This window comes from Candidozyma duobushaemuli, assembly GCF_002926085.2.
Source record: "Candidozyma duobushaemuli strain B09383 chromosome Unknown B_B09383, whole genome shotgun sequence".
NCBI lineage: Eukaryota > Fungi > Ascomycota > Pichiomycetes > Serinales > Metschnikowiaceae > Candidozyma > Candidozyma duobushaemuli.
The window spans coordinates 3,136,062-3,158,738 of NW_020289895.1; the positions used below are offsets into that span (position 1 = coordinate 3,136,062).

The window sequence follows — 22,677 nt, forward strand, 5'->3', positions numbered from 1 at the left end:
AATGAGCTAGATCTGGGGTTTGGTGTAGTTGTTGCCACTCTCTTGAAGTGAGGTCAGATGCATGTGCAGGTCGCACCAGTAGAAACACCTTGATAAGCCCTACTTGGGCATACTCGAGTCAAACTACATATTTCTTGATCTTTCTTATGATTATTGTACAGATGACGGGCTTTTATCTCCTTCTATGGTTCTCTTTTGTTTTTGCTGTCTGTCCTACCTTGCGTTGCAATGGCTGCAAATTACTCAAGCTTGATCGACTTCAGCGGATCCTCCCCAGTTTCCTCAGCGGGCCTTTTCTCTTGTCTGGGTTTGTTGGACAAAAACAGAGGCCCCTTCAGCAACGCTCCAGGCTTGCTAGGGTTCTGTGGTCTTGCCATCCCGCTAAAGTGTGGACGACTCAATCCTCCTGAGTAACTAGGCTTGGGTGTGCCACCGGCTGGAGAATTAGGAGTTGCCGGTCTTGAAGCAGAGCTGGTGCTGTCTGTAGATGCGGGAGGCTTTTGCACCAGACCAATGTTAGAAGCAGCAGGCGATGCTGTTGGCACAGGCGTAGACTCTTTGCTAGTGGGGTTGGACAGCTTACCTTCAATCTCTTTGATGGACTTGGTCAATGCAATGTCAAGAATCTTACTGACTTGCTGAGGTGCCTTTTCAACCAAGAAACTCAATGCATTGTCACCACAACCAGCTTTAGCACCAATGGTATTGACCTGTGCAATGGTAGTAGCCAATGCCTTGGTGATGATGTTAGTTGTAGTAGCAGTATTGTAGGAGAGTTTTCTGGCTTTGTACAAAGTGAAAAGCTCCTTCTGCAAATAGCCAAGAGACTTCTTCGTATCTGCATTCATCGGCAACAGTTTTGAAACCAGACCAGAATTCGTGTTAGCAGAAACTGCAGCTGCAGCTGCGGCAACGGGCTGAGGTGTAGGAGAGCTTCTTTCAGTCTTTACATCACTGTTGATGTTGGTCAGTGAGTTAGTGGCTGATCTATTAGCAGCAAGCTGATCTTTTATGCTGTTGCTTTGTTCGGCTGAGTTCACAGTAGGTGAGAGACTCAGACGTGGCAAGTATGATGACTGGTTCAAGGCGCCTGGCGAGTCTCGTTTGATCTCGCTGGCAAGTTCAGCAATGGACTTGGGCTTCTGTCCCGGAGCACCATTTGGCATTGGTGGTGACAGATCACGGGATGTCGGATAGCGTGGCTGGCCAAAGGAAGACGCATATGGGGTCATGAATGGTCGACCAACAGCGCCATACTGTGGAGTCAGCTGTTTCAGACGAAGTTCAACTGCCTTCAAAGCAGCCTCCTTGGCCTTGGCCATTGCGACCTCTTGCTGTTTCTTTCTAACACGCTCTTTCTCGGCTAAGTAATCATCGTCGATCACCCACAAGTGTTCAGAATCAAGGCCTCCTTTGTACTCTCGCTTAAACATTTTATGGGTCTTCAAATTATGGGTTATCATAGATTGCCAGCCGTCAGGACAGTATTGGTAGTAAGGATAAAATTCCTTGATTCCGTCACAGATCTCACTGAAAGTGAAACCTGACTTGCGAGAATTGGGTCCTCTCAACACACTGGTGATCATGGCCGTGATGCTAACCGTTGGCTTCGATTTATACTGATCTGGAATATCTTTGTTGCTTTGTGACTTCGGTCTCTTAATGCTAGGAGCATCCTTCCGCCTGAGTGGGATCTTGGGCTTGTTCAGTGGTATGTCCAATGTTTTGAAAACGCAAACAGGTGGCCGCTGAACATTTCCCACCCCTGTAGAAATCGCCTTGAATGGGACTGTAGCACTTTTTACTGGAACTGTGCTGATCGTTTCCACTTCGACCTCTAGCTTAGGTGGTGGAGGCCGTGTTGGCATCATCATTGGGTGGTACATTGAATTCCTTGCCCCTGTAGGATATCCAGCAGGAGATCCGTATGGCGAATTATAACCTTGTGGATAAGCACCCGAATTTGGGTAGCCGTATATTGGACCCACAGGTTGTCTTCCATATGCCCTATTAGCAGGAGGTTGTATCTGAGCAGGTTTGCCCATGCGAGGACCAGCAGGACGGCCCATGAGCGGGGCGTTTTTATTATCTGCTGTGTCAGTGGCGAGGGTTGTTCCGTGCCTGCCGTAAACACCCTGTTTGTTGTCGATGGCATCCTTTTCTGGATGCTGGCCGTCTATAAGTGGGGCCAAAGATGCAATCTCTTGGTCAAGGACGCTCATATCGACGTCAACGTCCTTTCGGTCCTTATCTTCAACACCAATTCCCTGCAGCAAATTATGCTGTTTTACTAGCTCATCAAGCTCATCTTCTTCTGCTTCAAGATTACCCAGCTTGAGGAGTTCATTGACCTCTTTATCAATAGGGTCACTTTCGTCGTCATCCCCGATGTCCTCAAGCTCTTTAAGAAGGGCAGTAATCTCGTCATTAGTCGATGATGCAAGAGATTTGCGTCTAGCGTTAGAAAGCCTTCTGACTATATCAGCTCTCAGGTTCCTGCGAGCCTTTTTCTGCTCGTCAGTGAGACTCTTTTTCCTATTTGGAGAAGCAGGGTTCAGGTACAAGTTGGACCGTAGGTTGATGGCATCACTTGGGTTAAAGGGCTTGGCAGGTGTAGCATTCTTCTTTTCCGGAGGTTCGAGTGATGGTAGCACAAAGGTGAACGGAATATCACCAATTTGAATTTTCGTATTATCCACAAGCGGCACAGTTATGCCTGTTTCGACGAACTGGTCATCTACAAAAGCACCGTTCCGGCCTAGAATGGAGATCTCAAATCTCTGCGTACCGAAGTTGTAAAATATCTTAGCATGCCGCCTGGAGATGGCCTTCTTCGATGACAAGTGAACATCCACAGCGTGATGGGTAGGTGCAGCGTCTTCGACGGCTTTTCTTCCTAACACCACTTGGAGTGTCTGAACGAAAAAGGTGTAGTTTTCAAAGTCGAGTCTTGCATAGGCTGATATCTTCAGTGTCTCTGAATCCAGTTGTTCGATGGTCGAGCTGAGTGCCGCTTCCGATGTTACAAAGTTCGGATTTTTTCGTAGTAGGTCATTGTTCACAATCAGTTTTAGCTCTCCCAGAGGAGTAGGCAGATGAGACATTCTTGGAGTGGCATCGGAATCTAGCTGTTTCGTTGCAGGTAGCGTGGACCGCGGGCTTGTGGCAGAGTGGTCAGTGTGAGCTTGCCACGTGCTCATTTTGGAGTCTTGCAATCTTATATAATGGTCCTTGACAGTATAAGTTCTGTTTTAGGATTCAACAGTTAGCGATGGAACGTGGTATAAGGTGTATGTATGTTTTCTCGCTCATCTCAAGGTTCGTACAGGAGACTCATCTTGGTCGATTTGGTTGGAGGTCTTCAATTCCGTGGTGTAGGTTCAAAATGAGGGGCTTTTTATGTCAGTCGAGATTACTTAAAAGAGAGGGGCCGACTCTTCTTTGTACTACTAAATTTTATTGTTTTTCACATTTTGAGTTCTCATTTTGTTCGAGATGAGGTGAGAGAGAAGAACAATGCGAACCTAGTACTCAGAAGATAAGGGGGAAGGCCTCACAAGATAAGAGAACAAACAAAAACTAAAATTTGTGTAAAATGCAAACAAGCAGAATACTGAAAATTCAGTGTCAGCTTAGCCATCCGATCGGCTTCATGGTATTGAATTTATATTTGGCTTGCATGCGACAGATTTAGGGCCAACTGGTCTGATGTAGACAAACAGAGTCAAGGGAAGTTTCATTCAAAATTCAAGAAAGATCATTTCTAGAATAATTGGATGATGAAGTTGACTAGTGTTGGGCCACTGGTTCAGATCGCTAATCCAGGGTCGCCTACAAGCGGGCTAGTGAATGGCTGCAAAACGATTGCAACAATTCGGTTCGTCCAATTCAAAGAAATGGGCTTCATTTCCATGATTAAACAAACATGTTTAAGCCAAAGGACCTTTTAAATAATCGAAACGCCTATTCGTATCAAGGTTTCTTGAGGAGCCTTTGGAGCTACCCTTCGATAGACCTGTACAGAAAAGTGATGAGTACAGAAGAGGTTCAAGATCTGATTTGATTGACCTATATCAAAATGGTACGTAAAGACGTTAAAACCTCTGATTTCATCTAGCAACTAACATTAAAGTCTATAAAAAAGAAAGCCGGACTTAGAGCTAAGTCGTCCAAGAGGACTTCGATTGCTAGTAAGATCAAGGAGTTTAGGGAGGAACAGGAACCCAAGAACGACTACGAAGAGAATCCTCTTCTCAAATTGCTGCAAACCACAAAGAAGGAGAAGCAGAAGAACAAGACTTCCGACTTTAACGAGAGGATCTTGGCGAAGACCACATTCAATCTTTCCGGTGGGATCTCCAAATCTGCAACTAGAAGAAGGAAGAGAAAGGCTAAGGAGAACCTCAAGCCTAAGATGGATGATTTGCTTCTGAGTCTTCCAACAGAAACGCTTAATCTCGTTGACGTCAAGCAGAGTTCTGGTTTCATTGCTGCAAAGAACAAGGATGCCAACAAGCCTAATCCTCAAAAGCAAGGCGGCCACGCAAAACTATTGCAGATGGAGAACAGACAATTCAATAAGGTGCTCACGGATAAGCAGTTCAAGGCTTCTCCGTTTGATGCTTTGAAGCAGGCTATCCAGAACAATCAAAGGTGAGACACCACCTGCTCGCACGCATTAATGGCAGATCGACCCAAAATGCTGAGTTTGATTTTAACGCCGGCAGCGGGCACTCTCTACCATCACGGCCATTTCTTACGTGAGCCTTAAAATTGTTTTGTTTAACCCACAACAGAATGAATTCTCTCGAGACGAGCTCGCTGCACGAGGAAGCCGAGAATGCATGGTTGGCCATTCCGTCAAGCTCTCGCCTAAGAACAGCCAGGAGAAATATCTTGCGTTGTCGATCGTTGCCCGAAGCAAGCCCATGGCTGCCGAACAATCTGCCATTAACTTTAAGGCGGTCATCAATCGTGATCCGATTTGTCCTTGACCCCAAATTACCATGGCTACAGCTTACAACGTGGGCTTGTGAGTGGCACTTCGTGTGTCTTTGACCTCTCCTTCAACGGAGCAATCTGGACCTTTGCCTGCAAAACATGAGACACCGTGGGCTTATTGTCGTCTAATTTTATGTCAGAAACCCCCATGAATTTGTCGTTACACAATGGTAGTGGGTGGGCTCGCCAAAGTCAGCCCCAGACCAGCTCGCGCCCTTGACCTGCCCTTGCCGCACATTCCCAGCGGCTGTTTGGCCCAATTGGGAAAGCGACGATTGAAATCGAGTTACGTGGGCTTCGCAAAAACCTTAATGAAAAAAAATAATCTCATCAAATTCTAGTGTCCCTCTTGTTGTCAAACTCTAACTTGTCATGCTTCGTCTGTATCCTGGTGCCTTTAGGCGGAAAAAGCGCGCCCCACCTCTGCGAGATGGTGTCTTTCTGCAGTGAAGTATAAACACACTGGCGTCTAGCAAAACAAAGTGCGATACAGAAAAAAAGCCGTCTGTGCGTAAACATAAACAACACAGCACTTGCTTGCAAATAGTGCTGCTCCCGAATTACCACTTTTTTCCACACCAGGGCCCCACGACACTGCCATGGGTGAAGCGCTCCTCCAATGGGACTGTGGCGAGCACAGCTTCAACTTGGACTCTGAGGATACCACCATGCCGAGGCTGGATCTCTTTGCCTACAACAACCATAACGAGAGCATTTTCGATGATTATCGATACTTCCCAGGACTCAAGCGGGATCATGAGTCGGTGGTGAAGTTTGATGCCAGCAATGACGAGTTTATCAACCACGCTACCCTCAAGGCGTTGGTGGTTCAGCTCACGTCTCCTGAGGTGATTGACTACAACCTAATTTGTGACTTCTTCTTGACCTACAGAACCTTCACTGATAGCCATACCGTGCTCAATCTCTTGCTTACAAGGCTCATATGGTCTCTCCAATACATCAATTCCAAAACAGAGGACACCCAGCACATTGGTCAGCTTGTCTTGCTACGTACGTTTGTTGTGTTGAGACATTGGGTGTTGAACTACTTCCTTGACGACTTTGACGCTGATCCCAAGCTCGGTGACACCTTAGTGTTCTTCATGAACCAGATCACAAACGAGTCAGCTTTCGTCCGTGACGACATGGTTTTCGAACGCAAGATCATTTCTGACTTGAAGACCCATTGGCTTTCCCAGGTTGAAGAATTCTACAACGCCGGCTTGTCCGACCAAAATGTTTTTGAAATGACCCTTCCCTTGCTCTCAGAGGTGGCTAACTTCAGGAAGTTGCCCAAGCTGAGCACGCAAACATCGCTTCGTACAAACCCATCGTTCAGACGGTCTGCTATGCTCTCGCTTTACGACCAGCGAGCTCACTACAAATGTCTCATCCATGACGAGTCAACCACTAATGACGAAAACCCCCAGCTTTCAATTAATAATCTATTGTTCCAACACAAGTCGTCTAGATCTTCGTTGAACGACAAACTCTCAGAATTTCAAGGCAAAAACCGCAAGGCGACACGCAAGCCCTTGGCTCCTATCCAGCATCATAATAATCCCAAGCATAATTACAAGGGTCTCAAGGACTCTTCGTTGGCATTGAAAAAGACCTCGAAAACGTCCGCAGATGCAGACGAAGCTGAGACGCCTTTCACTTCCTCTGGCTTTTCCACTAATGGCCATGTTAAGCTTCCATCATCAAGAGTGTCCACGATACTTCCGCCCACACCGGTGAAGAAGATGGATATCACATTGAAGCACACACCAACACGTTCAGATTCTAGAAGGAGGCCAAACTTTTCAGACGGCTCCGTGTTCAATGAGATGGATAGAAAGACTTCCATCAAGAAATTCGTTGACGGATGGAAAAAGTCTTTCAACGAAACTAAATCCGAATCTCCGTTCCTGAGTCCGAAGCCTTCTAATGCATCATCGTTCAAGACTAGCGTGCAATCAATGCCAGAGACGCTACAAGTTGGGAACCGTGTGGATATTCTTAGCGCAAGGATTGTCGATGAGCTTGAGTATCTCATTCACTATTACATCGCTGAGCAGAGCAATGCCATAACAGAGGCTGAGGATAGAGATGACATAAGCCGATCTGAAATTAGATTTGAGAGTCCGGCCAAGGAGTCATTTGTCGATGTCAATGTGAATGTCGATGATGATAAGAGTAATATTTCACCAACGAAACCAGATGTGCAAGAGGATGTCACCAACGATGACATATCGATGCAAGATATGCCCGATTTAAGTATCGACAGGATCGATAACTTTTTCAAAAGCAGCACTAGTCAAGGCGATAGGTTGTCCGAGCAAAAGAATGATAGATCGAAAATAAGTTCTTTCTATGTTGGACAGAATGTGTCTGGAAGTTCGTCTTTTGGGAGAGTGGCCAGCCTCAATTGGAACGATGAAGGCAATCTTAATTTGGAACATTCTGAAGAGCTTGATGAATCCCTCACGAATGATGAAGTATTTAAAGAAGACGCCCTTCGAGCAGAACGGATGATCAAGTCTGGGACACAATATTTCGATGTTCCCAGCGATAATGAGAGCAACGCCAAGTCAAACTCATCCATCTCGACTCCAAGTGATATCGCAAATTACAAAGACGAGGTTGTTGACTTAAATATTGCCATGAGTCCTCAATCCATGAAGAGACAAGTGACAATGCAGCGTATCAACCGATGTGATTCCCTGAGCATTTCGATGGGCAAGCGCTATTCAATGATGCTGAGAAACTCCAGCGGGTCCATGCTTAAAAGAGAATCGATAAAATCATACCTCAGTTACGATTCAGCATACTCAATCGCAGGCTCGGAAGTTAAGCCCGTGGAGGGTGGCAACTTGAAGAAGAAGCACGCCATTCAGGATTTGAGAAGACTCGCCCAGCATGATGGGAACGAAGCAGGCTTCATGGAGTCATGCGAATTTCAGAATGGATCGCTCTCACAATGGAAAGGCACGAGATCAAGTCACTTTTCTTCCAGATCATCCATCAGAAAAAGTGTGAGGTTCAGTACCCTTTGTGCATTAACTGAGTTGCCTTTCAATCACTGCCGTGACAGCTATCAATCTGGCTCTTTGCTCGATAGAAACAGCCATTCGGCCAAACTGTCTGCCATAGATGATAGCTCAGTGTTCTCCATCGCTGCAAAAGAGAAGGTTGATCGTACTTCCAAGGCTGACCATAAGAGCGTCAGTGATGAATCCTCATCGAACTCCGTTGCAATTCCAGGGATCAGCAGCTACGTTTTGAAAGAACTTGCTGCTATTCCTGACGAGTCGTTCAATTCCGCTACCAACCCAATCCAGAACGCACTTTCAAAATTGGAAGGAAGAGTCAGACTCGTCAAATCAAAGTCTGGCTATACAATAGAAAGGAAAGACGGCGGCAAACACCAAAGTATAATAAGTACCCAACCTGCGGACGAGGGAACCCGAATAACTTTCGAGGATGATAAGAGTATGGAAGAAGACGAGGAGGGTGAAGCAAACGACATTCATAACAACACAGAGGATATCTTGGCTGAAATTAACAATGCTGTGACTGAGGATGCAATTGAATATTCCTCAGATGTCGAGAAAGAGTTTGAGGAAAAGCCTCTTACCCCTATCAAGACAAGAGTTAGATCTGCGCTTAACATGCCATCCGCAAATCACAACATGAATACCTTCTTGATGAGCGGAACCAACAGTGAGAATGCTAGTCCATTTTCAGTACTTTCGCCAAAAGCCGTTTTGGATCGCTATTGTCTTGGGTCTGAGCATCTTACGATCCACAACGTCATGGAGCATTCCTCGCACGTTTCTTTTGTTCTAAGCTACGATTCCAAGTCTTTGGCTGAGCACTTCACTATGATTGAAAAGGATATGCTTCAGGATATCGATTGGAAGGAGCTCATCGAATTGAACTGGAACAAAGAGCTCACACCGGTCAACAGTTGGTTAGAGATCATTGTCAATGACAATTACTATACACAGAACAAGGGTGTGAATTTGGTGATTGCCCGTTTCAACTTGATGGTGAACTGGATTATATCTGAGATCTTGCTTACGAAGGCGGAGAGCGAGCGCATAGCCATCATGTCGAGATTTATTCATGTTGCACAACACTCGCAAATCACGCAGAACTTCTCCACATTGATGCAAATAATATTGGCTTTGACCAGCGAGAAGATCAGCAAGTTGAAGGAGACATGGAAGAAGCTTCCTCCTGGTGACCTCTTGACATTGAAGAATTTGGAAGAATTGACGTCGCCGCTCAAGAACTTCATCAATATTCGTCTTTGCACTAATCAGGTAAGACCCTCCATTGGGTGCATTCCGTTTGTCGGTCTTTATCTTTCGGACTTGATCTTTAATGCCGAGCGTCCTAAATTTGTGAAGCGCCAACAAAAGCCTCTAGATCCACCAGCCAGGGGCGGAACGGCAAGTGCCTCCGAGAGGAGTGTCACGATAGGGGACTCGACTACGGGGCTGGACGCGGAATTGGAGTCTGAGAGGCTCATTAACTTTTCTAGATTCAGAACTTCGGTGCACATTGTGAAGTCACTCTCGCAAAGCATTGAGTGGTCGAGAAATTACGACTATCCAGTGGATGAGGAGTTGCTCCGCAAGTGTCTCTACATCAAGTCACTTGACGAAGAGGAGATGAACTACTGTGTAAAGAATGTGGTCACCTAATCGTTATCAGTAAATAGAACAATGCAGGTGAATACAGAGGAGGGGAGGAATCTTGTTGGGCACACCCGAGGGTCTTTTGCCTAATTACGAGGTCTGCGTCGAGGGTCATACCGAGGGTGACCGAGGCTTGGCCGAGGGTAGCAAGCCGCTCCAAGTCAGGGACCCAAAGGTGGTGAGGCAGTTCCGTTTGCCCCACAAGACCCGTACACCGCATTGCTCCATATTCCGAGGGTGGAGCAGACACAGGTAAAATAGTAGACCAACAAAACCTTCCCCACGCTCTATATAGCACGCTTTATCAAGTCTCGAGATCCGCTTCATCTCAACACCATCTTTTGGCAAAATGGGAAGAAAAAAATCACCAGCGCTTTGGATCTCGGCTGTTGTCGCTACGTCGGTGGCAGCAGCTGGTTACGAGTTTTATAAGTACCTTACCAAGGACGAGGAGCAAACGATTAGTGCCTCCAAGTACACGAACAAGTCCATTGCATTGACGTTGCTGCATTCGGTGCTCAGCTCCGACTTGCCCCTAGAAGAAATCATCATGAACCTGCAAAACGTCACCTTCATTTTACCTCCACATCTCCTGGTTGACGACTTGGCCGGGAACATCGACACTCTGCAGAGCGGATTGTCCCAGACACTTCTCAACAACTACAAGCTACTCAGGTGCCTGAATTTGGACGGCTACTTCCACATGCTCAAGAACCTAAAGCCGGACACGCTAATCGTGTGTGCGGACGACTTGGGCATTCATGACAAGATGCCCAAGGACTTGCCCCGCTTTGTTCCTGAGGTTGTCACTTTGGATCAGAACAAGGAACGGGTTCTGTCGATCTTGACCAAGGTGTTTTTGAGATAGCCCTTTTATTATTTTACCAGCACAGCCGAGCCGGGCCCGGCCGGGTGCAAATAGGTCACTATATTCATTCATATACTAACGTAGCTAATTAACGGCCAGCCAATCTGTCCTTGTTGGCGATCTGGTCAATAGAAACACCGAACATCAACTCGCCCAAGTCAGTAGACACCTCCAACAACTTGGCGGGGTCGTTGTAGTGGGTCACAGCGTCCACAATGGCCTTGGCCAACTTCTCCGGGTTTTTGGACTTGAAGATACCAGAGCCCACGAAAACACCATCGCAGCCCAATTGCATACACAAGGCAGCGTCAGAAGGAGTGGCAACACCACCAGCGGCAAAGTTCACCACTGGCAACTTACCCTCGGCATCAATGAGCTGGTCCAAAAGCTTCTTTGGCACTCTGTACTCGTCAGCCAACTTCTGCAAGGCGTCGTGGTTGCCAGCCAAAGACAAGACGTGCTTGATCTGGCTGGTGACAATGCGGATATGCTTGATGGCCTCAGAAATGTCACCGGTACCAGCCTCACCCTTGGTTCTCAACATGGCGGCACCCTCGTTGACTCTTCTCAAGGCCTCACCGAGGTCCTTGGCACCACACACAAATGGAACCTTGTAGTCGTTCTTTGGGATGTGGTGGGACCAGTCAGCTGGGGTCAAGACCTCCGACTCGTCGATGTAGTCCACCTCCAAAGCTTGGAGGACCTGGGCCTCGACAATGTGACCAATACGGCACTTGGCCATCACGGGGATCGAGACGGACTCAATGATGGACTTGATCATCTTTGGGTCACTCATACGGCAAACCTGGCCGGAGTTTCTCATGTCAGCTGGGATTCTCTCCAACGCCATGACGGCACAAGCACCGGCCTTTTCGGCGATCTTGGCCTGCTCGGGCGTGACAACGTCCATAATAACACCGCCTTTAAGCATCTGGGACAAACCGCCCTTCAAAACAGATTCAGACATGAGAAGAGTAAGTGGTAGGAAAAGAGTGGTGGGTGAAAAGTGTGGAAAATGACTAACGTTTTTTCATCAGAGTCAGCGCGCGAGTATGCGCATACATGGCGTTAGTCAAACGTGGGGCAGAACCCTGGAGTCCGAGAGGGCAATTGGTGATGAAATGCCCCGCAATAAGGGCTGACTTTCTTAAAATAATACTAATTGGTCAATCTTTCGGTGAAATTTGGGCTGAAAACCTCCATTTTCCGTTGTCTTGGCAACCGGTTGGGCATTTCGATCCACCCAAAACCATCTGCTGGATAGCCGCTCTGCTCGCTCTTCCTTGCCGCAAGGGTACCTACGGCACTGGGGTAACGACCCCTAACAGGATTCCCGGGTCCCGGGGAAAACTCAAAAAATGGTTTTATATAAATAATCCCGCTTGCGGTGATGAATGCCATTAGCGGCTTACCCTTTCTTTTCTATCGCCCCATTCTGTCTTGATCCGTTGACTCTGTCTGACTTTGTGAGCTTTTTTTTTCACTCGCACTGATAAGACCCACAATTGTCTATTCTTCCTACTTGATCTCATGACACAACAATTTACCGTGGGGGTGTTGGCTCTACAGGGAGCCTTCGCTGAACATTTGGCTCATTTGGCTCGTGCCGCTGACGAGTCTCCCATCCTTCACAAACACACCTTCTCGTTCGTCGCTGTGAGAACCCCAGAGGAGCTCGCCAAGTGCCATGCCTTGGTCATTCCCGGAGGCGAGTCTACAGCAATGTCTTTGATTGCCGAAAGAGCCAAAATTCTCGAGCCTCTTCGGCAGTTTGTCGCTGAAAAGCCCGTTTGGGGCACCTGTGCCGGTCTAATCTTCATGGCCTCCTCCATCACCAACGCTAGACCTCACCAGCACGCCTTGGGTGGTCTTGCCGTTCAGGTGGCTCGTAATGCCTTCGGCAGACAGCTTGGCTCCTTCCTGTGCAACAGTGACTTTTCAGCTTTTGCGCCGCTGCTCAAGTCCTTCAACACCGTCTTCATTAGAGGACCTGTGGTTTCTGCGGTGGCTTCCAAGGGTCAATGGAAGGAAGTTGGACCCGAGCTTGAGCACAAGGCTTTGTTGGAGGCTGCCACAGTTGTTGAGGCTGAATGCAAAAACGAGGCTCCGGTGGAGATTTTGCACGAGTTGGACAACGGCTTGGTTGTAGCTGTGCGCCAGGGCAAGAATTTGGGCACTTCATTCCATCCTGAGCTTGCCAACGATGCTCTGTTCCATGCTTGGTTCTTAGAGGAGTTTGTGGTTGGCGAGGTTCAGGCCTGATAGAGGATGATTTAGACATATCGAGCGGCCATATATAGAATTACCGCAATTAATGAAATATCAGAGCTCAAAGCTATAAGACGTAGGTATGTGGTTGTCGGTTTTTCAATCCTCCATCAGATAAGCCCATCACCGTGATGGCTTCCTCATGAACTCCGCCGCAAGGCTATCACTTTGTCCGAACAAACAATATTTTTCATAAAGATCAAATCAATTTGCTCAAAATTCAATTTTGTCCGCCCCCCCCCCCCCCCCCCCCCCCTTCGTAGTTCTACCTTCACCGTGGCAGCTTGGTGATATATCGCTACTACTGCATCTGTTCTCACATAGATCAAGTACTCCATCTTCTGCTATGCAGCATGCCAGATGGACCAACGGCAGGGCTAAAGCCTCAGTCACCGATAATGATGACCTTACAAAATATCTACGAAAGTCACCAGAGGTACCAATGGGCAGCCTTCAGCCCAAGGCTTCCACATTGACTGTGGGAAACATGTCTCTAAACACTCCAGGAAGCACCCTTACAGTGGGCAAGCACAAGGTCACTACATCTACAGGTATTCGACATGGACAAAACTTCCGAAGTTTCACTGACCCCGTTGCATACAATAAGCAAAACGCCAGGAACATCAATTCCAGCCAGGTAAGTGCTAGCGCTCTGGTGGATGATACTACCCTGGATGACCCGATCCAGCTTACAGTGTGGTTTCACGAACCACGGTCTTATACGGAAGATGTAGTCATTGATGCATCTGCTGTGCCAGGTGTCAAGGAGGGAGGGATCTACTGCCTAGAGCCGGTACTCAAGGACGATCAGCGCAGAACAAAGCCCAGGCGGTTTGTTTTCACTGCTTTGAAAGAAAACATCATCAGAGATTCGAATGCGAAAGCGAAGACTAATCTTCAAATCTCGCTTCTATCGACGCCACTTCAGAAGCTTCTAGATATCCCTCCTCGGTCTCCGGTGCTGCTACAACGTATCAGAGACACCTCTGAGGTGGAGCTAGACACAGTCGAAATATACCTTAAGGATGTCAATTTCCCTCGAGACTCGCAATGGGGATTGGCTTCAGCTTTCGTTGGGAAATGCTGCTATATGGAACAGCGAGTACTCTACTTGGGCAATAGGGTGGGTCAGATACGACTGACATTCAAGGATGGAAAGAAGCTTTTCAGCGGCTACGTGGGTGAAAAGACAAACATAATCTTCCGTTCAGAGAGTGCCAAATTAGTGTTCCTTGTACAGATGTCCAGAGAAATGTGGCATTTCGAGGAGAACGGAGAGATAATGTTCCACAAGCTTGTCAACACCCTCTTCCCTAAAATTTTTAAGAAGTGGCTCTCTGCTAGCGCACACCATTCCATCACAATTGTGCTCTTCACGAGCATTGACCTTACACAAATACCTTGGATTTCATTGGGACCTGGCGAGCGTCCATCAAAGTCCCAAGAATATTATAGGGTAGTGGTTGACCAGGTCAGTGTATTTAGTTGGGACAAGATCATGGCCAGTTTGCGGTTGGAATTTGCCAATTTCAAGCGTGATGTATTGGTGCACCTTACCGACAACTACTACAAAATCTCTGGTGAACCATGTCCTGCTGTCAAAGGCGACTTGTTGGAGGCCGTCAACTTGACGATCAGTCTCTTTTGTGACAGATTCAGAAATACAGATTTACGACACACAGTTAACCACATGATCGTCATCACTTCAGGTACCGGTCTTTACGATGTCGATTACGACCTTATGCTTGAAACGTCGAAAAAGATGTTCAGCTTGGATTGTGCGCTCGATGTTATATCCTTGAGTCAGCCTCCATTACACACTGTTCCATTGTTGAGATTCCGAGATACAAAAGGTCTTGTGGGTCATTGTGTTCCGAAATGGTGTGATATATCTTTCTACACTGATACTGACGAATGGTCTTCTCAATGGATCCCTCGTTGCAAAATCTATGAGCTTCAGATGATGGGTGTGATGGAGAATGAGATCAACGAGATACTCATTGACCGGTTGACTCTTCGAAGAGACATGCCTGTCGTTGAAGCAATGGACATTTATGACGAAGAAGCATTCAAACCTATTTCGAGAAAGCGAACAATTCCCGTGAAGAAGACCAATTCAGGAAACATTTTACTAGAGAAAAGAAGCACGGCCACGCTCTCTCTTATGGGTAAGTTCCCCTTGTCGACCATTAATATTCCACAACTTGCGCCAGAGTCTGCAAAGTCTAATGTCTCAACAACTACATCGGCTGTCCACGGAACAGTTCTGAACATACCGTCTGACACCTCCGCATTATCGACTTTGTATACCTTGAACCGTACAGTTGACGAGCCACAAAATCGTGGTCCTGCCTTGGGAAGAAAAAGATCGACCACGCCATCCGAGGCGAGTATTTCGCTGGCAATCAGAACTCATCCTACAAGAAGATTTGAACAGGTGATTAGACCCAAGATTCTCAAACCGCCTGACACCAAGAAGCGCAGAAGCAAACGGAGCTCCAATGATGGTACATTGGAGAAATTGAGCAAAAGCAAAATAATCTCAACCGAGGAGAAGGAGCGAGAAGAACGTCTAAAAAATAACCCTTACTGGATGAAGATCTCCAATCCATCAAGAGAGTTGGCTTCAGAAAGTATTCGATGCAGCAGATGGGCCGATGTGTTTCCACCTAAAATCAAGAGAAAACTAGTCAAATGGAGATCTCTAAAGGCGCCAGCGGCTCTACCCATTGCAACAACCCTATTTCCGACTGTGAAGGAGCTTGAATCTGAGTACACCTTTCAAATCTACGTTGTCTCCCTCAACTTCGAAAACAAGTTGGAGTTGCGGACTACTCATCAGCTTATGCGTGAGATGATTCGCTTGCGGCTTGCTACAGGGTTTCAAATATGTCAGGGCGAGAGAGTAAGAAATGCAGAAGCTGAACGAAAGCCCAGCGGAAGCCCGGAGAGCTTGATCAAGTATATGCCACAGGGCAATTGCACCGGTGCCCGCATATATTTGTCGTTGAATGATGAGATCCACAGGATATTCTGTGACTATAACGGTACATTGAACGTGCAATTGTATCGAAGATCACAACCGCAGGAAACCCCTAAGAATACATTTGGTCGCCAGAAACACGACGAAGCAACCAAACCTTTGATAAGAACAAGATATGCTGATGAGTACACACCAACTTCTATCACAGCGCAAGGAACGAAACCATATACCTACAATTGGAATCAGTTCGATCAACTTTTAGCCGGTTACGATGATGCCGTTGGAGAGACGAGAGAATTCCACAAGATGAAGTTTGTTGTCATGCCAGGAGATATGCCACAAAATGCACACCACATCAGCAATGATAGTCTCTCAGACGAGGAGATCAGAGTTGAAGGTTTAAGAAAATTGATATCTGTGATAGAACGTGGTAGGTATGTTCGCCTGGATGAGAAGAGACCAAAAAAGAAAGAGGAAATCTTGCCGGAGATTAATTTCTATACGGGAAATCTTTTTGACTTTCTCAATGAACAAGCAGAGATATTTGCTAGCAGTGGTACGCAGCCAACGAATTCCTTGATGGTATCGGATGCCAAATTCAATACCAATATTAAATTGAGTACACTTGCGGAACGACTCCAATCTCCTGGAGGACTCAAGCTTGTGGACAGAACTTGGCATTTCAAGGTACATCCACTGTGTTTCTTAGGTCAAGAGCTTGTTTCGTGGCTTATTGAATTCTTTGACGACATTGACAATCGAGAGGAAGCCACAGCGTACGGACAGAAAATTATGGACGAGGGGCTCTTCACTCATGTTGAGAATCGACATGGCTTCCTTGACGGGCACTACTTTTACGAGTTGACTGAAGGTTATGCGAAGCTGTCTTCGAATAGCAAACAGACTTCAAGCGGCTGGTTCCGAAAGAAGACTAGCATTAATACAGACAAGGCGGATACCTCAGGCCAACAGAGTCCCAAGCTCACAACCCAAGTCTCAAATACGCTGGGTCACACTCGCAACAACTCAGACACAATGTCATCGTTGTCGGGTATTGAAAACACGTCAACACTCAGGAAGTTGATTCCACAGTTCACAAACAATGAGAGTGAAAGTCTGTCGTTGACTGATTCTCAGAAGGCGAGAAAGCTCAACAAGTTCATGATCAGCAAACATGTAAGATATGATTGTGATCCACTCAAAAAGTCATTCCGTTCGGAATTGTTGGACGTCCACTATGACATTGTGCATAATCCGGAGCATTGCTACCACATTCGAGTTCAATGGTTGAATACGACAAACAAATTCATAGATGAGACTATTATAAGCTGGTCCAGATTGTGCGAGCGATACGGGTTGAAGCTAGTGGAAACACCTTGGCGGGAATTGTGTACTCTTCCTAAGATGAATCCTTTCCACTCTTTTGTTGACCTCAAGCTTGTTGTCAATCCTGTCAATGACGCTGAATTCAATGAAACCCCGGAATTCTTGAACAACAGGTTTTATTACCATCTTTATCTTTTGAAAAAGGCCGGCTTTTTGCTTGACAACAGAGGTTCAAATTTCTTCCTGAGAGAAAATATCGAAATCCAATACAGTTGGGGTCTACCTTTATTCAAGTACGCACAGTTTATTCACAAAACTGGTGCTTACATAGTTGAGTTGAGAGACTCTGGAGATTTCTTCATGGCACCTAACAACGTCCACATACTCAGAGTAAACACATTGGTCAATGCAATCCCAGAACAGAACAATAATTTGAAGAACTACAGCTTCGATTCGCAAAAGGTCATGATGGATTTCCGTGAACTGTGCAAGGACGAGGAATACTTGCGAAACATCTTCAGAGAAGCTAAGAAAGGTGATCGTGAGGACTACGACTACAATATAGCATAGCAGACAAATAACGATGTCACGAACTCATAGAATTAGCGTAATAGCTTTTAGTTAGCGATTCTCTCGGCGATCTTGATGGCGTCTGCCAAGACACCATGAGCAGTTACCTCAGCACCAGCACCGGCACCTTGGATAATCAATGGGTTGGGGTATCTTTCAGTCTTGATAGATACAACGTTGTCAGAGCCCTTCAAGGAAGCGAAAGGATGGTCGAAGTCGTACTTGGCAATTCCAACAGAAACCTTGTTGGCCTTGAAGTCAACCTGACCAACGTATCTCAAGACCTTGTTCTCAGCCAATGCGTCATCCTTACGCTTCTGGAAGTCGCTGTCGTACTCAGGCAACTTCTCCAAGAACTCTGCGCCTGTGGCCAAGGACTCCAAAGGCTGAGGAACCAAAGAATCAACAGCAAATGAAGATGGCGACTCAACCTCAAAGCCAGCAATACGGGCCAAGATGGTAACCTTTCTGGCGAAGTCCATACCGTTCAAGTCATCTCTAGGATCGGGCTCAAGGTAGCCCAAGTCCTTGGCAACCTTGACGACATCAGAGAACTTCTTGTCAGACTTCTCGCTAGTAGAAAGAGTGTTGAAGACATAAGACAAGGAGCCAGACAAGATACCCTCGATCTTCTCAACCTTGTCGCCGGTGAGGACCAAGTCTCTCAATGGACCAATGATTGGCAAACCAGCGCCAACTGTGGCTTCATGATAAACCAAGCCACCGTTAGGAGCAGCAGACTTGTTGAAAATGTCGTTCCAGGTAGCCAAATCAGAAGAGAAAGCCTTCTTGTTAGGAGTAGCGATGGAAATACCTGCCTCGACAAACTTGGGGTAGTAGTCGGCGAGGGTGGTGTTGGAAGTGTTGTCAACCAAGATGGTGGGTTTTTTAGCACCAACCAAGAAGGAAGTCAATTCGTCCAAAGGCAAGACAGGCTGGGCTGGGGAGGTCTTGTAGGACTTCAAATCGACAGATTGGTAGTCCTTAGAGAAGATAGCCTCTTTGGAAGATCTAGCCAAGTAGACAACATTAAGCGCAACAGGAGCCTTCAAGTTGGCCAATTGGTTGATGAAAGCGGAACCGACGACACCGGCACCGATGATAGCGACGTTAACAGATTTGGTCATTCTTGTGGTTATCTCAGTAGACCCTGGCTTTGAGGCAGTGGAAAATATTGTGTCTGCGCACGTGAGCTGTATCGAGTTTTCCACTAGATCTGGCCGATCAAATGAAAGTAACTATTAGGATTGCCAATAAAAGGCCAATCAGTATTGGTCCTGGTTTTTTAGCTCCTTCGCTTTTGTCTGGCTTAGTGTCGGTGCCATTTTTGATATACTGACGATTCGTTAGTGGCTGCGGAAAAAGTTCATACTGCGCGAGTCGCTTAAAATCCCACTCAATGGTGGTTTCTGTCTTGTAGCACCAAAAGATCCAGCCATTGGCCTTCGCCTCGTATTGGTCTAGCTGGATTTCGATGAATTTTCTCGTATCTCTTTTGTGCTTTTTCGTCCATTTTTGATAGTTGTTGATGTTCAGACAGTCCACATCCTTCAGCTGTATAGGGTCGTTGTCATAAGGCGAGGTACCCTCCCATCTTGTACCCCAGTTCACACTGTTAAGCCAGGGTGTACAGTCAGTCAATGCGGCAGACCACTCACCCACAACAGCAGGGTGGTACTTGAGCTCTTTTTCAATTCCCGAAGCGTAGTTTTTGATATTTTCAATATGCTCTGCGATAGAGGAATTGAGCTGCCCGGCACCAAAGACTTCGTAGTGATGGTGATCTATAAGGATATTGTAATTTCGCGTGATTGACGAAGTGTTGGAGTTGTTGTTTCTGAAGTGGTTCCAATAGCCTGCTTCCTGGAAAGCGTCATGAAACACGATGGTATTATTGGTATCTTGAATCTCTCTGGCATCAATGTATGCCTGATTGTAGAACTCCTTGAGCTTCAGCATCGATAGTTTTGGGCCCATCGGCTCGTTAAGAACCTCGATTCCAAGAATTGTGTCGTTGTACTTCTCGCTAAACTCAGCACTGCCGTATTTGGCATAAATCTCTTGCAACACCAGCCTTGTCAAATTCACATACTTTGTCTTATCCTGCCAGCCGGGCTCGTTGGCACGAAACAAGCCAGAGTTATCGAATCCATTTTGGGAATTGGGAGCTCCATGTAGATCAATCCATACCTTTAGATCGTGGTTGGAGGCCCACTCTATAGCTTTGTCTAGATACTCCTGCGCTCCTTGAACATATGGATCATCATCAAGGGCCTGGAAAGACCAGTACCCAACAGGTATTCTGACCATGTTGAGGCCATAATTTTTGATATCCTCGAAATCCAGTTCGTTGTAGAAGGTGTCCCAATGCTGCTTGAGCCGAGCCGAGGCTTCCTCATGTCCAAGCTCTTTGCAAAAATGATATTCGTCCTTCGGAATATCGGAGGAATTTCGAGACGTTTCATTGAATGATAGAAAAAGTGAAGGCGTGATATACGGCTCTAGGACAAGCCAGCCGCCCAAAGCCACTCCACGGTAAACAAAATCATCAGATGCAATAGTATTGGTGTAGTTGTAGTAAGTCGCATTAGTGTGGTTCAGATATCCAAAACTCGAGGAATTGTTGAAGGCCGACACCACACAAAAGTTAAATAGTAATAGCGAAAGACTCACATACATCGGTCGGATGATGTTGTAGTGGTAGCTGCGACCGCGTAACTACTGGGCTGAGTATCTACACCTCGGTGCCTCATTACAGTCTTTATCAGTATATACAATACAAAGCTTAAATCAGCTTAGTCCAAGTCGGCTTGTGGTTTGGGGATGTCGTCAGCCTGGGCCTCGGTGCCGAGGGCGTCAGTGAGCTTATCGACAGTGGCTGGGTTCTGGATCTTGATCATACGCTCAATGATCTCAAACACATTCGCAGGAACGGAGTTCTTGTAAACACCGAGCACGTCGGTAGGATTTGGGTAAACAGCCAAGGCCTTGTAGAAGCACATGGCGGCCTCGAGCTCCAGGCTTGGGTCTGGCGAAAGACGCTCACCCATGGAGATCTGTTCCAAGAAGTACAGCTCCTTTTGCTGAACGTCCGATGGAGGTGGGTTGGCAACGAGGTTCTTGATGAGGTACTCCTTGATGACCTTGGTCTTGACGGTGTCGGCGATCTTAGTAGCGATCTCCTTCTCCTTCTCCATCTTGGCGGCTCTCTTCTTCAAGGACTTTCTGAATTTGGGGTCGCTTCTACGGGTGTAGTCGAAGTACACAGCGTAGGCCACGAGACCGGCAGCAGCCACGGAAATGAACGTCAAAGGTCTGTTCATAATATAACAATCAGTGCTTTAGTGGAAGAAACTCAGAGGTCACCGATTCGAAAATTTTTTGAGGTACACTTTTCAGTGTGTGCGCACCAGGCAGCAAGGCCAGTAGGATATGTAGGGGTGTCCTGGTGGGGATTCGGGGAGGAGTGAAGTAATAATATTTCTCTACTAATTGGAGGTGTTTAATGATTTCGTTTGATTTCGAGAATGGATTGCTTGAATAACATGGTGATCTGCGAGGTCCGAGAAAATAGGACACTTATCGTGAAGGCTTGCATTGTCCTTAGGCTTTACAGATCGAAATATTATGAGCAAGCTATCCGAAAATTTCGTTCTTCTTTGATAAAAAACTATTATTTCTCCTCTCTGTTTGATAATTACGGTTCTCTCCATAAAAATCCTGATGGGCATACTGATGCGGGTCTCCCCTGAAAGTCCATTGCACCAAACACTATGTTCAGCCAATATTATAGAATCATTTTAATTTTATTTTCTTTCATGTGAACGCATGATTCCTCAGAGCTGGCAAATAGAGGGAAAGTTGGTCAAGAACAACTTTGTCAATCACTTCGAAGAAAGCATTTCGCAGCCATTTTTGCGACTTTGTCTCAACTCAACAATTGGCACTCAGGGAACGAACAAAAGGCCAAGGGAGCTTCTTGGCGTCAATGATGCTTAGTGAATGTATGCTGGTGAATTAGAAAGAGGAGTTCTTCGAAACCCCCGTCATGAATCCCTCTATAGCTGTGCCGTATCGCAGACACGATACCATACAGATCTTGGCTTCGATTGCAAAGATTGTTCGGCAGAACCATTGTTCAAGGTAGTCGAAAGATTTCCAGAACCATTAAACATTGGCTCTCTTTTGAATGCCTTGTGGCTATCGTTAGTTGCAATATGGTGAAGCGTGCACACAGACCTACAACTTACGCTCGCTTTTTTTCCCATCGAATTGATTGGCCTATAACCAGAACACTCCCTTTCCCTTGCAGAATGTCTGAAGAAGAAAAGAGGGTCTTCCCTGACTCCAGATTCAAGTTGCCTTCTGGCCTTGTCAACTTCACCAATGCCGCTGGCTACCCAAAATGGGAGCCTGTTGACACCAGAAAGGAGACTCTTCAAGTGTTTAGATTATCCTTCTACACCACCGTCGGTGCCTACGCCTGGTTGTACTTGTGGAAGAGAACCACGTTCAAGATTGGCTTGCCTTTGGCTGTGTCTAGTTTCGCCACTGTGGCCACTGCCACTAAGGGTATTGTCACCAACTTGAGACAGAAGAACGATGGCTGGAACACTTTCTGGGCCGTTGGTGCCGGTAACTTGGCCTGTTTGACGGTTGGTTTCAAGAGCATGCCAGTGAAGCACAAGGCCATGGCTGGTATCGCTGGTGCTGCCATCACCGCCGCTGTCGACCACATTTCCTGGTCTCAGTCTCCTAGCTTTGCTGGAAGAGACACAAAGTACGCTGAAGCCAACACTGGCGACCAGCTTCCTCAACAGCAGTTCTGGGACGTCTGGAAGAGAAGACCTTTGTCGCAAACTGTGGAGGCTTTGGGTGAAGGAAGAGGTATTTTCAAGCAGTAGAGAGGTTAGCATCAAGGTGTCGCTGGACTTATAATGTTCTGCGGGGCCGTAATATACATTAGGAACGAA

At 46.6% G+C, this 22,677-nt stretch overlaps 9 protein-coding genes across 9 annotated transcripts; 5 read left to right on the forward strand and 4 right to left on the reverse strand. All coding sequences in view use genetic code 12, as the record gives it.

Moving 5' to 3' along the window:
• Nucleotides 1-239: 239 nt before the first annotated feature.
• Nucleotides 240-3,200, reverse strand: FHL1 (Fhl1p; the record flags this gene model as incomplete). The annotated part of the gene is made up of 1 exon (XM_025481321.1): nt 240-3,200. The coding sequence occupies one exon, from the start codon at nt 3,198-3,200 to the stop codon at nt 240-242; it is 2,961 nt and encodes a 986-aa protein (XP_025335621.1).
• An 878-nt stretch (nt 3,201-4,078) lies between these two features.
• On the forward strand, nt 4,079-4,657 carry CXQ87_002829 (uncharacterized protein; the record flags this gene model as incomplete). The annotated part of the gene is made up of 2 exons (XM_025481322.1): nt 4,079-4,093; nt 4,166-4,657. The coding sequence occupies 2 exons, from the start codon at nt 4,079-4,081 to the stop codon at nt 4,655-4,657; spliced, it is 507 nt and encodes a 168-aa protein (XP_025335622.1).
• A 943-nt stretch (nt 4,658-5,600) lies between these two features.
• Nucleotides 5,601-10,557, forward strand: LTE1 (mitotic regulator; the record flags this gene model as incomplete). Its single annotated transcript, XM_025481323.1, has 3 exons — nt 5,601-9,686; nt 9,733-9,898; nt 10,061-10,557. The coding sequence occupies 3 exons, from the start codon at nt 5,601-5,603 to the stop codon at nt 10,555-10,557; spliced, it is 4,749 nt and encodes a 1,582-aa protein (XP_025335623.1).
• An 88-nt stretch (nt 10,558-10,645) lies between these two features.
• Nucleotides 10,646-11,524, reverse strand: SNZ1 (pyridoxine biosynthesis protein; the record flags this gene model as incomplete). The annotated part of the gene is made up of 1 exon (XM_025481324.1): nt 10,646-11,524. The coding sequence occupies one exon, from the start codon at nt 11,522-11,524 to the stop codon at nt 10,646-10,648; it is 879 nt and encodes a 292-aa protein (XP_025335624.1).
• A 563-nt stretch (nt 11,525-12,087) lies between these two features.
• Nucleotides 12,088-12,819, forward strand: SNO1 (putative pyridoxal 5'-phosphate synthase; the record flags this gene model as incomplete). The annotated part of the gene is made up of 1 exon (XM_025481325.1): nt 12,088-12,819. The coding sequence occupies one exon, from the start codon at nt 12,088-12,090 to the stop codon at nt 12,817-12,819; it is 732 nt and encodes a 243-aa protein (XP_025335625.1).
• Nucleotides 12,820-13,171: 352 nt separating this feature from the next.
• On the forward strand, nt 13,172-17,704 carry IML1 (Iml1p; the record flags this gene model as incomplete). Its single annotated transcript, XM_025481326.1, has 2 exons — nt 13,172-14,462; nt 14,508-17,704. The coding sequence occupies 2 exons, from the start codon at nt 13,172-13,174 to the stop codon at nt 17,702-17,704; spliced, it is 4,488 nt and encodes a 1,495-aa protein (XP_025335626.1).
• A 47-nt stretch (nt 17,705-17,751) lies between these two features.
• CXQ87_002834 (uncharacterized protein) lies at nt 17,752-20,383 on the reverse strand (the record flags this gene model as incomplete). Its single annotated transcript, XM_025481327.1, has 2 exons — nt 17,752-18,832; nt 19,101-20,383. 2 exons carry the CDS (start codon nt 20,381-20,383, stop codon nt 17,752-17,754), a joined length of 2,364 nt encoding a protein of 787 aa, XP_025335627.1.
• A 116-nt stretch (nt 20,384-20,499) lies between these two features.
• On the reverse strand, nt 20,500-21,027 carry TOM20 (Tom20p; the record flags this gene model as incomplete). The annotated part of the gene is made up of 1 exon (XM_025481328.1): nt 20,500-21,027. One exon carries the CDS (start codon nt 21,025-21,027, stop codon nt 20,500-20,502), a length of 528 nt encoding a protein of 175 aa, XP_025335628.1.
• Nucleotides 21,028-22,017: 990 nt separating this feature from the next.
• Nucleotides 22,018-22,608, forward strand: CXQ87_002836 (uncharacterized protein; the record flags this gene model as incomplete). The annotated part of the gene is made up of 1 exon (XM_025481329.1): nt 22,018-22,608. The coding sequence occupies one exon, from the start codon at nt 22,018-22,020 to the stop codon at nt 22,606-22,608; it is 591 nt and encodes a 196-aa protein (XP_025335629.1).
• Between the last annotated feature and the right edge of the window lie 69 nt (nt 22,609-22,677).